Raw genomic sequence first — 12,210 nt, 5'->3', positions numbered from 1 at the left:
ATTATGTTGCAATGTGTCGAGTTGAACCCGTCGTACAACCTACATGTACTTACTCCGGGATTAAAAGCGGACGAAGGTAAGGACGTGAACGAGTACGTCGCAGCTCCCCCAGGGACAAAACTCGGGTCGCTTCGGCTCTCGCGAACACCCTGGGATAACGAGGTTAGCCCAACAACGAGAGTAATGAAATTTAACGCCAATTCTTCCGCACGAGCCACCGAGCGTCAGGACTACTCACATCCAGAGCGCAACGAATTTTCGAGCCTCGGCGGAACGTGGCACTTGAGATCTGCCAGGCTTCCTATCCGAATCGCTAGGCAGTATTAGCGTACCTACAACTTTTCATAATATACTCACGAACCGAACTGATCCCAGATCAACCTTTCAAAATAATTCGCATTTTCTCTCTCTCTCTTTTTTGTAGCTAAGTGTTGTAGCGACAGAAAACTAAAAAGTTTAGTTAATTTGCCCAGATTCGTTGTGAACAGCATCGAGTTCAGTTTTGGGAAGCCCCTAAAATTTAGTATCTAGGTGAACTCGGATGAAAAATTTATCATACGCTGACAAAAATATCTGCATTCTTTTATCCATAAACATTACTAGTTTCTGGGAGGTATTTTTTGTTTTAATCGGAGATTTTAATGAAATTTGAAACATAATGTCGGAAAAAGCAGTGATAAGAGTTTCGTGCGTGTCGCGTCATGTATAACGAAGCCTGATGCAAAATCCAACAAATAGCTTCACAGAACTGCAAATTTATAAAATATAAAAACGTCTCTTATAGATATCTTTTTATTGTTGCATTACAATATTTAAATTATACAACGAGTAATCTTTCCAATCAAAATAAGAGTATACTCAAACAAACATGCATGTTTGTAAGCTAATAAATAACACTTTTAGTCACAAATTCGACGTCTACTTGTGAGAATGGGGAGAAAAGACGAAGGGTTTAGGATTTTCTGGTGATGATCATCTTCGTCCCAATTTCCGGATGACAAAATTTAATTAGCGGCTTAGACTGGCTCGGTTGTTTTAATTCAAAATTAGGTCGAATTTGAACAATTGTTGGTGTTGAGTAAGATGTAGGGGACGACGGGGAAATTTATATCGGAATAGAGATTAATTATTACGCAAACATTGTTTTGACACATGGAGCGTGAGAGGCTTATCGTTAGAATTTGATCGATTATTCTGACTGAACTTAACAATGAGTGATATAACTGTAATAGTGAGCAAGCAACGTGCAGAAGCCTTCTTTCGCCTTGCAATGAGGATGAATCGTTACGGAACTCGAACACTGTGAAGCCAGCCTAATAAGGGAACATAACGAATTGATGAATTTGTCTATTTCGATGCAGATGTCAAGCGAACACTGGAAGCTGCATTGTCGACAAAGCTCATAGAAATCAGTGCCAAGCCTGCCGTCTTAAGAAATGCATACAAATGGGGATGAACAAAGATGGTAAGTAATATTGCATGAATCTACGTTAGAATAATATTTAAGTAATTCCGAATCGGAAGATTGGACAAAATATCCTCGATTCCCGGTCTTAGCGGATGATCTTCCACAAGTCAGGTGCAGGCATTACTCCGAAATTCCTCTCCTCAAAATCAGATTGTCTCGATACCCGAGCGCGCGTTGTCTCTTTCATTTTTTTTTCTTTTTTTCTTCCCCATTTCGGCAGCCCCGCATCTCCCCCTCGTCGTTCTTCACCCTTCGTTTCATTCCGCGCCATTCCTCTGCCGAATGGCGGTAACTTTTTTATAGCCGAAGTTGGATATCGGAGAAGAAATTGGATTCGGACCCCTCAAGTCTCGGGTAAGGAGGTGAATCGTTGGGTGAATTGGGAAATCGGGAAATCGGGCAAAGAGTAGAATTGGCCGCATGCCTCGGCTTTCGCTTTCTCACGAACCCTTGAACGACACTCGTTTCAGCAAAAAAGCGTTACAGCATATCGCATCCATCAACCATTTCATATTTGCGTCTAGGTGCGACTTTACCAACGACTAACGAAGGCCGCAGTCTTCGACGTGCCTGCGTAACATCTCCGGTTGTAAAAGGTTTTCGTTCAACGATTTGGCCATTGGTTCTTTGGACTCGTTCGTTAGCCTGTGACGAATGCTGGAGCTATTAGCGAAGCGCAACAATTTAAGCACGACCGCGATTCAACCACCGCGGCAGTCAATACGTAGCGGACCTATGCAGAGCGTACATAGATATATTTCCTCACGCTTCGCCGTAGTCGTCGCCCTTAAGGCTGGCGAAAAATCCACTCGTTAGCGATGGTCGCGTGTCTCGTTGCCCGAAGGGTTAATTGGAGGAAACAAACTTGAGCTAGAAGCGCGACGGGGAGTCCTCGCAGCCGCAGGGTTGCCGCCTGGCCAGCTCATGCAAATCAGGAGCGTTTATCTCTCCTGCGGCGGAAGAGGAGACGCACAAAAAAGGGCGAGAGAAATTTAATGTGTCGAAAAACTGGCACAAAGGGCTGAAAGCAACGATGCTCACCACCGCTTTGCTCGGATGACATCAACTCGGTGGTTATTGCGCCGGTCGTGCAGTTTAGTTCGCGCAAACGACACCCTATATCGCGTACATCGCGTTAGAATGTTCGGAGCATACGTTATTAATTTAGGATTTAAAAAAAAAACACAAATTACAGGGGTGGTAATACTTTGGTAAAAGTTTCGTTCTCTCGGGAGATGTTTATTATAAATCGAATATTAATCGTTGAACATCGTAACGTGTCATTTTTTCGTAACGGTAATTTGGAAAGACACACACACACACTGCATATTCGAAGAGCCACCACGTTGGATTATATCCATAAAATGATTATTAATCTCCTCAGCTGATAGGCTTCTGATATTGGCGGAGGGTTGAGAAAAAGCGAGCAGGGAATTACATAATATCGGATGGAAACAATGGATCTGATTCCGGATACACGAAGGCCTGTCATCGACAGAACCTCGATATCCGCGAAGCTGGGGCCGCAGGCTCCGTCAGTCGCCCCCCTCCTCCCAGCCCCCCGTCGGGTCAAGTTTTGTCTGGTTGCGGCTGTTCTCGGCATTTTGTTTCTTGCCGGTTACCCCTGGCGATAAAACTTGACATGGAAATATCTCAGAGACTCAATCCAATATTTATTTCGCGTCGATTGACTGACCCCGTAGAGAAAATCATCGAAATTTTCGCCCAATATTTGTACAGAACATGATAATATCTGTTATATACACGCCGATTATCACCACAGCCGTAATCGCATCTCTGTCATCTCTCTATTGCAGTAATTATTGGCAATAACGTCAGTAATACGCTTGTTGCAGCCGTGCAGAATGAAAGACAGCCACGGAACACAGCCACCATCAGACCTGAAGCTCTCGTCGAAATGGAACAGGATCGAGCACTTCGAGAAGCTGCTGTGGCCGTTGGAGTGTTTGGGTGAGTCTGTTGCTGTTTCGTATTATACGCCTATCCACAAACCGGGGTCAGAGACTCTTAGCCGTCTTAAAGCTACCGTCTAAACAGCGTGTATGAAGCCTAGAGATAGATAATCACGCTCCGATTGGTCAGGCACGCGATATACAAAGTCTAGATATTATAAGGTATGCAGGCTAGAGGTTGAGCCTCAGATCATCTTTGATCCTGATAGTGATATTATGCTCAACGTCGCGTGTGCCGTGGTCGCGGTCGAAGAGCTACTGCGACGGATCATTTTACGTGTTAGTCGTTAAAAATTACCTTTGAACGTCGTCGTGACGCTCGGGGTTAACGCGGCGAGTAACTCAACTGAAAGTAACGAAAACCCGATCTCCTCTAATGTAAAGTAAACTTGAAACGAGCCAGCCTAGCCCGAGTTATGGGCGGCGCTCCGATGTTTCTTTTGTCGTCCCTACAATGCGTCGATTCGTGAAAAACAACAGCATTTATTATTTGCTTAACAAAGAATCGGTAAAATGTTTGTAGAAACTGTTATACCTTAATGGTAACGTTTAGTAATTTTTTTTTTTTTTCTTCAAATCCATACCGTATGGACTATCATAGTATATATTATATATTATACCGGTGGTTGTTAAAATTTTAAAGAAAAAAAAAACCCTATCCTATATTCAATTTTCCACATACGTTTCACATTTGGCTAATTCTTGTCCTCCGTTGTTGTGATCCCGTTGGACCGCCACTTTGCCACATCAATTTTTCGAACCGTTCCCCTTGTGCCCTCTCACCGTTCGTGCCTCGACTCGAGGGTGTTAACCAACGTGAGAGCCGATCGTCGAAAGTGATCCGTCTCTCACTATCTGGGCAAATATCGCCCGCGCTCGTCGCCCAGGGGAATCGTAGAGTTTCGCATCTGCGAAGCGGCTCGTTTCGCGCAGGGGGGACATGAGATCGGGGCTGTCGCCAATGTTCTTCTCCAGGTGTATCGGAACGGATATCGGAGGAAGGGTCGAGCGAAGGTTAGCCTCTGACCTCGTTGTTTTTCTGTTTATCATCTCGGGACGCAAATTATCCGCTGGTCCGTGTGTCCTAGCTTCAGGGGAAACGTTGCGTGACAAGCTCTCGGACTTGGTCTTGCGGACCAGGTGAGCCAGATGCCGCTTTATCGTTTCCCGATCGACCGATTCCTCGTCAGTATTCCTCTGCGGTGTGTTCGGATTTTTCGTCACGCTGTCCAGCATCTCGAGGAGGCGATCGAACGTCAAGCAGATCTCGTCCAACGACTGCTGGCTGATCAGAAGATAGCCGCGGGTCTCCTCTTCCTTCGTCTTCAGCGTCGCCTCCAGATCCGCGAGGTTTTCGTTCAGCGCTCTCAGCTTCGCCTCGGCTATTTCTCGTCGCAGCTTTTCCTCCGCTAGCAGCAGGTCGTTCCGCTTTGTTTCCTCGAATAGTTGCTCGTGTCGCGCCTTGGCCTCGATCAGTTGTCGAAATATCTCGTCAACCTGAGGGCTCGCTTCGTTTTTCACCATGTATTCCGGACGTTCCTCGACAAACTTCTCGCCATCCCGCCCGCTTTCGGGATTTCCACCTCCCGCGTTCGAGGAACGACAGAGATCGGCGCGGAGGTCGAGGTGGAGTGAAGCTCGGGGATGCTCGGGGTTTTCCACAATCTTTAGCCGTTCGGTGTCCCCCGGCTTCGCCGGGCTCGGTGTAGGATTATTACTCGGCTTGATTTCTATTCTCTGGCGGGCTACCGAGGACGCGGTCGATGCCCTCTTAGGAGCTGCCTGGCGACACGGACTTTTCGGCTGCCTGCTGACCGTGCGTCTCGACCTGGGTAGTGTCGTCTTTGCGGCGACACCTCGATCCGGATTGAGGTAGCGCTGGGCGGTGGTCACCGACGCAGACTTACTATTTTGCGGCAAGCACATCCAGTGATATTCCGAAGAGGCGCCACCATTGTTGGCTTCGAGCTTATTGGAGATCTCCCACAAAATTTGCTCTCGAACAGCGTTTAATCGCAGGTCGACAACGGCCAGGGTCAGGTTGCTGTTCAGAAGGTCCAAGAATTGGCAGGCCGCGCTTTCGGTGATCCCGCAATTCTGCAAGTCGAGGGCCTTCAGCCATAGACTGTCTCGTATCGCCTCGATTATTTCGCGAATCGCGAGGTCTCCCATTTGCGGATTTCCGTTCAGCGTCAGACGACGCAGCCCCGGCATCGCCTCCAAATTCGGTTCCCGATACCGCAGCGATTCTTTCCAAGTGTCGTGGTAAAGTATCAGCTTTTGCCTGGAAAGCGCTGCCGCGAGAGTCGGTCCGCTCCGATGCGTCAGGTCGCACTGACCGAGGTTCAGGGACCTTATGCTCTGGACATCGGCGACGGTGCGGCATATCAGCTCGCAACTACCGTCGCCGATGCGGCACCTCTGCAGCGAGAAGTGCTTGAGGGTGTTCGTCGATGCCAGGCCGACGCAGAGAACGGCGAGGCAGTCGGGAGGCAGAGGAATGCCCTCGAGCTCGAGGCTGGTCAGCACTGGCGAATTCCTCACGCACTGACCCACGCTGTGAGACAACCATTCGAGCAAAAACCGCGTTAGAATAGCCGGCGCCTTCCCCGTCGCTCTTGCCTTGTTCTCCGTGTTGACCTCCTCCAGGGGCTTTCGGCACTGGTACCGGCTCCTCACGCTCACCGATTTTAGGCTGTGATCGAGAGACAGGGAGTTCAAGAGCGGTCCCCAGTCTTCCATTTTTACACGGTCCGTTGTAAAGTCCAAACTGTGAGGCAGGGTAACGCTTATCACCGGAAGCGGCCGGAGCCGCTGCTGTTTGCACAGGTCCATGTAGCAGGAAGCAAAGTTTTTGCTAGACGCTACCGTCATTTTGGTAGCAACGGGCCGCTTCCAAGGTGGTGGCTTCTTCCAGTACCCTGCGGTGAAGGTTTGAACTTCGTTAAGTTTCTCATACCCTCGCGAAAAATTCGAGAGAATTGAACCATGGAGGTTATTTCGATTTGACAGCTTACCTGAGTCACCTTTAACCCGAACTCGGTGGCGAGCGTGGACTTGCATCAACGGCAAACGTCGCGGATCTAAACGTAGAGACTTTCGTTTCGGAAATTTGAACGGCTGTTAGTTACATTTGGGAGAAAAAAAACGGTTGTACTATTTTCAGGTAGAATCGCAATGATTTATTGCGACGCGGAATATCAAATCACGTATATACATGCTAAGCAAACAAAATCACTGCTCCAGAAACAAACGAATCTTATACTTGGATTCTCGTACTCGTGAGTTGGTAGGATGTAATATAGGTATTATGCCGAATGATTGGGGACGGTGGAAAATTGAATTAGGTATCGGTGCAGAATGCGTCATCCCGTCTCACCGTGCATACAGTATCGATCACGCCCCCGTGAGCCGGTATAACAAATTCTTCTCCTCTTCCCTGGCATTACAACTTTGTGAGTAAAAAAAAGTTTCACCAATTCTTTCAGACCCCCGGTGTCACTGGCGATGGCCAGGTACACGGCACCCCTACCTCTGCCATCTATTGCGCCAACCCCGAATTCAACGAGTGCTTCGACACCACCGCGCCAGGAAGCCGAAGACGGTGAGTTGAGCTTATCGCTTTTCGATCAGTTCCGATTCAAGTCTGATGCCTGATTATTCTCGTCTCCTAAAAGGCAACGGCTCGGAGGATAGTATCGACGTGACAAACGAGGAACCCGTCGTTCCACAGCGCAGCGGATGCGCTCAGCTACCGCCGGTGCTTCCCGCCCTCTATTCGCCGACGACGGTCGAGACCGTTTACGAAACGAGTGCCAGATTGCTCTTCATGGCCGTAAAGTGGGCCAAGAATCTTCCTTCTTTTGCCAGTCTACCATTCCGCGATCAAGTAATACTGCTCGAGGAGGCATGGTCGGAATTGTTCCTCTTAAACGCCGTCCAGTGGTGTTTGCCCCTGGAGTCGTCGCCGCTTTTCAGTGCCGCCGAACTTACCGCCCTGACGCTTTCACCGCCGCTCCAATCCCACCAGGGGTTGCATTACCCGGGTGTCGGGAAGTCCACCCAAGTCTCCGCGGACGTCAGACATCTGCATGACACCCTCCACAGATACAAAGCCATGATGGTAGACCCCGCGGAATTCGCCTGCATGAAAGCCATCGTTCTCTTTCGACCTGGTGAGACAATTTTTATCGTCAATCGGCTGGTCGATGGTCGGCAGACACGAGGAGTTTCGATATTAGTCCAGAGTCTTTTTACTTTGTCTTGCAGAAACCCGCGGCCTCAAGGACCCCAGTCAAATAGAGAATCTTCAAGATCAGGCTCAAGTTATGCTCGGGCAGCACGCGAGAGCTCAGCATCCGGGAAACCCGGCGCGCTTCGGAAGGCTCCTTCTTCTGCTGCCCCTTCTGCGAGTCGTTCCAGCGACGAGGGTTGAGCTGGTCTACTTCCACAAAACGATCGGTAACACTCCTATGGAGAAAGTTCTTTGCGACATGTATAAGAATTAGGCCGAACTTGGCTTGTTAAAGTGCAGAGTTTGGAACTTGCATTTTCTCCGTTATCTTTCGTCCACCTACTCCGGCTCTTTAACGATCGTCGATACATGTTCGACCAACAATCCCTGTTGACGAATTGGGGAAAGAGAGCAAAGATTATGATCCTGGCCACGCCCGGGGTTTCGCGATTTCTACGAAAAATGACGCGAGTCCCAATTGAGTAATAGTGGTTTTCACGTGGCTGCACGAGTGCGATTCACTTCTGATATAACTAGCGAGTATGTTGTATGTATTATATAGGCTGATAAACATTTTCATCCGTAAATCGTTGTCAAACACGAAATGATGTACCTAATGCAAGAAAAACTTGAAGGTATAACGAAAACTGCAGGCATCTAATCTACAAGGAATTAAAAGTTAGCTATTCAAAATATTTATGTATTCATTTGTAAGTATTTATTCCTCATTATTATATCATTCATTATTTATTCGTGTAATATTATGCATATATTATGTATAAAAATATTATATATAATATAGTATATATCACTGTGTATAATACACATATACATACATATATATATATGTATAAAAATGATTCGTCGAAGTTTGTCAATATCGTTTTATTAATTACTTAAATGGTTCTGATGTTTCGATCGGCCACGTCCAAGCATCTTCAGGCAATAATTATTGTGAACAACACGTTACGCTCGTAGGATTGTCAATAATTATTGCCTGATGATGCTTGGACGTGGCCGATCGAAACATCAGAACCATTTAAGTAATTAATAAAAGGATATTCTACCATGACCAACTTCGACGAAACATTTTTAATATATATAACCACATTGGTCATGAATTTCGAACTTCTATATATGTATAAACATGTATTATACACACTCGTATATTACTTGTATTTACACAGATTGTATCTACGTGCGGGGTGCCTATGCATAGGTATAGGGGTTAAGTATCATGACTTGAAGGCTGCATGTGTCAAGCCAAAGGTTAGGTCATAATTGACGGAATCACGGTGGCCCCGCACACTCCGTGTCGTGGTATTGTTATCGTAAAACTATATGCTATGTAGCTGGGGGTGAATATCGTGTTGCCCGGCGGTGTAATATTCTTTGTAATAAAAATACAGAATAACGGTGTATAATGGCATGTGAATTATACCTCAAATATGCAGTAACGTTGACCAGAATTTAATAAACGATCGTCGTGCAAGAACTGCCTGCTCGTAATTTCATTTTTTTAATTTTCTCACGAAGGAGGCATGATTCGCATGGACGCGCGTGTAAGTGGTATTACACTGGCATTATAAGGTGCGACCCATTAGCGTGTAGACGGGGGCTGCCCGAGGGTATATCCACCTCTAATGTCGCCTCAACTATGCACCGATTGTATATTTATCGCTATGTAATCCCTGGGACGTTTTGCCTCCGCCCTCGCTCTGCACGCCAAGGGGAGACCAGTGAAATTCCGTTCCCCTGGGTATAAGCAACGCGGCGTCGTATAAATTACAGTCTCGGCTGAGCGAGATTTAAAGGCTGCTTAACTTGTCAAAGTAGGAGGTTAAACAGTAGGTACATATTATACGTACACACACGTATAGCACCAGATGCGTTCGCCTTTGCAGGTACCAGTAAACGCACACTTGGTGTGGAAATTACGCTACGGGCACGGGAAACAAAGAGACATGAGTAATTTAAAAACTCCTACATTTTTTTTTTTCTTCTTTTAAAAAGCAAGCGCCAAATTACATTTCCATCCCAGGAGCGCCACTTTGCAGATAGTCGATAGAACGATGGCTAATTGCTCTTTCAAAAACCACGCAAATTTCATCGTCATTTCATGATGACGGCTGTTGTCTTGACACGCCGACCGAAAGATTGCGCTCACACAGTAGGTATCGTCGTCAGAGGCACGTTTGGCGTCGGCGTGGCGTCGGGGCGGTTTAGGGGACACCGATGGGGTGGCGTCTGGGATATCGACTGGCGTCCACCAGGGCGGGGTTTCTGCATTTGCCGCCCCTGGCTTGCACCCGTTTCTCCACCGATTCCGCGAACAAAACGCCGCGCCGCCCCTTTCGTGCTGGCAGAATTTCAGAGCTGAAACTCCCGTGGAAGCGTGACCCAGCAATGGCGGCAGGACCTGTTGTATTTCCCATTCCCAATGTATATAATACACGTACGTGTGTACGTGGTATTTGGATATCTAAGGCATGTATACGCGTAACGTCTAAGTGTGTGGGTACGTACCGTAGGTTTGCGGGACATGCCTTCCTGCCTTCCTTCCATCCTTCCATCCTTCCATCCTTACTTCCTTCCTTCCTCGCTACCTCTCTCCGTTCCCCCGTCGGCTGAAATTTTATCCCCTCCGTTCCGGATGGAAAATGGGAGTAAAAGCAGCACCGCCACCGACTGCCAGCCCTCAGACCCCCAGCCTCCATTTATTTTATTACATTATCATACCAAAGAGGCGCTCGATAAGGAGGGCTCTGACATGACGGTTCTCAACCTAAACTAGCTGAGCATTAGTTACCCTTGCAGCTTACCCCGGATTTCCGTCTCAGTCTTTTGCCGAGTTATCATTTACCCCGACTGGCCGTCGAAACTAAGTGCCAGGGTGGCTGACCCGCGGGCTGAAAATTCGAAAGAATGCCGCCTTTTGGCAATCATGCTTTTTCACGCTACAGCTGACTATTACAGGAGTTATACGGAATGGAAATAATCTCATTGCGTTTAAAGGATTCAAAAGGTGCGTTAAAGTGCTTTCGGTCCGGGCGACCATGCGAATACTGTTTGCTAACTGTAAAATCTATCCAGTTTTTGGAAACTTCTCTTGATTATCGGATTCTTGGTCGGGGACAAATTACCGAAGGCGCAAAAGTCGGCTGGTCGAAAACCCGAAATTTTCGAGATACGAATTTTAAAATAACGAATGATCAGTGTACCGAAATTGGGATTCTCGATAAATCACCCGCTGGAACAAGTGTTTTCCCGAAATTTTATTCAACCGAACGCTCGTTTTATTCGAAAAAACATTTTCCGAACAATCGGCATTTCGAATAAACAATGCACAGAATGTGAAGGTATAGAAAAATGAAAGTTCCGAAATTCAAAATTGAGAGCGGCTGATACTTCAAGCAGCCTAAAGAGAAAAAAATTATTGGTCGAAAATCAAAGTTCAGAAGGAACAAAATCTCGATCCGCAAAATGCAGAAAGACCAGAATCTCGAACGGACGAAATACCGAATATCCCGAGAATACGGGATTTGTCAAATTCACCAAGTAAATACTAGTTTTATCAAGATTATCTCATTATATCTGTGTCGTAAGAGCAAAAAGAACGCAAAGGTATAGGCAACAGATCTTTAATAACATTTAAACGGTACATCTTTTTCAACGTGAGTTCAATTTATTAAATACATTATGACATTAAATCGTGTTCCACATTCACGTTCGCGCCCTCGCGTTTCTTTACAAGCGTAACACCATGTATTAGCTGCAATTGGTGATGTTGGAGAGAATGAAACGTATTTCCGACGTCTTCCAACCTTTCGGTATTTTGTCCATTTTGTCTCAGTGGGGTTCGACCGATCGCGTCTTTGGTCAGCAGTTATTGATAAATTCGGATTCGTAAGTTTTCAAAAAATCACGAGTCTGACATTTGAAAATTCGACTTTGTGACTGTTCGTTATATTTGCAATTAAATATTTTGGCCTTCGGGATCTTGCCGATTCCTAAAAAAAAGTCAGCATTAATTTATTTATACATTGTAGCGTTCTTGATTTTTATTATTCTACGAGACAAATTTTCGTATTTACGATCTTTCCATATGATTAACTGTCGGTAATTTGATTTTTGAGATTTTTTCACCCTACCCCCAATTCTCAAGTAATTCTGTGCAATTACATAATGTAGAGCAAACCTACGCTTTCCTAAATCGTACTCGTAAGTCGGATACAATGAATCGACCGCACCATCATCATCGGCTTGTGTCTGATTGCCGGAGTGACGTCCAAGATTTTCCGAAGCGTCACTGGAGCTTCCTCTTTATCATTCTGATTCACCACAAGCCGAGTTAACTCCGAGCTAATATCCAAAGAGTCACGTTTGCTTCTCGCAGTTTCACAGCTCCCTCGGCAGTATACGCAGAGCATCGTCAACCCTGCTTTCCTTCGCCGTCTTTCGGCTGGTTGTTTCTTTCCTCCCCCTCCCCCCACCCCCCCCCCCCCTCACGCTCACTCTCTCTCTCTCTCTCGCTC

At 46.5% G+C, this 12,210-nt stretch overlaps 1 protein-coding gene across 1 annotated transcript in view; it reads left to right on the top strand.

The window, feature by feature from the left end:
- Positions 1-8,414, top strand: part of LOC124186494 (photoreceptor-specific nuclear receptor-like) — a 28,639-nt gene extending 20,225 nt beyond the window's left edge. The window contains exons 7-11 of the mRNA XM_046578253.1: positions 1,362-1,465; positions 3,325-3,439; positions 6,930-7,045; positions 7,119-7,616; positions 7,711-8,414. Of these exons, the coding sequence (XP_046434209.1) occupies positions 1,362-1,465; positions 3,325-3,439; positions 6,930-7,045; positions 7,119-7,616; positions 7,711-7,949 (1,072 nt within the window). The 3' untranslated portion in view covers positions 7,950-8,414. The remainder of the gene's footprint in view (positions 1-1,361; positions 1,466-3,324; positions 3,440-6,929; positions 7,046-7,118; positions 7,617-7,710) is intronic.
- The last annotated feature ends 3,796 nt before the right edge of the window (positions 8,415-12,210 follow it).

The sequence above is a fragment of the Neodiprion fabricii genome, chromosome 7 (genome assembly GCF_021155785.1).
Source record: "Neodiprion fabricii isolate iyNeoFabr1 chromosome 7, iyNeoFabr1.1, whole genome shotgun sequence".
Taxonomy (NCBI): Eukaryota; Metazoa; Arthropoda; class Insecta; order Hymenoptera; family Diprionidae; genus Neodiprion; species Neodiprion fabricii.
Note: the sequence above shows the minus strand (reverse complement) of the source record. Positions and strands in the feature narration are given on the sequence as shown.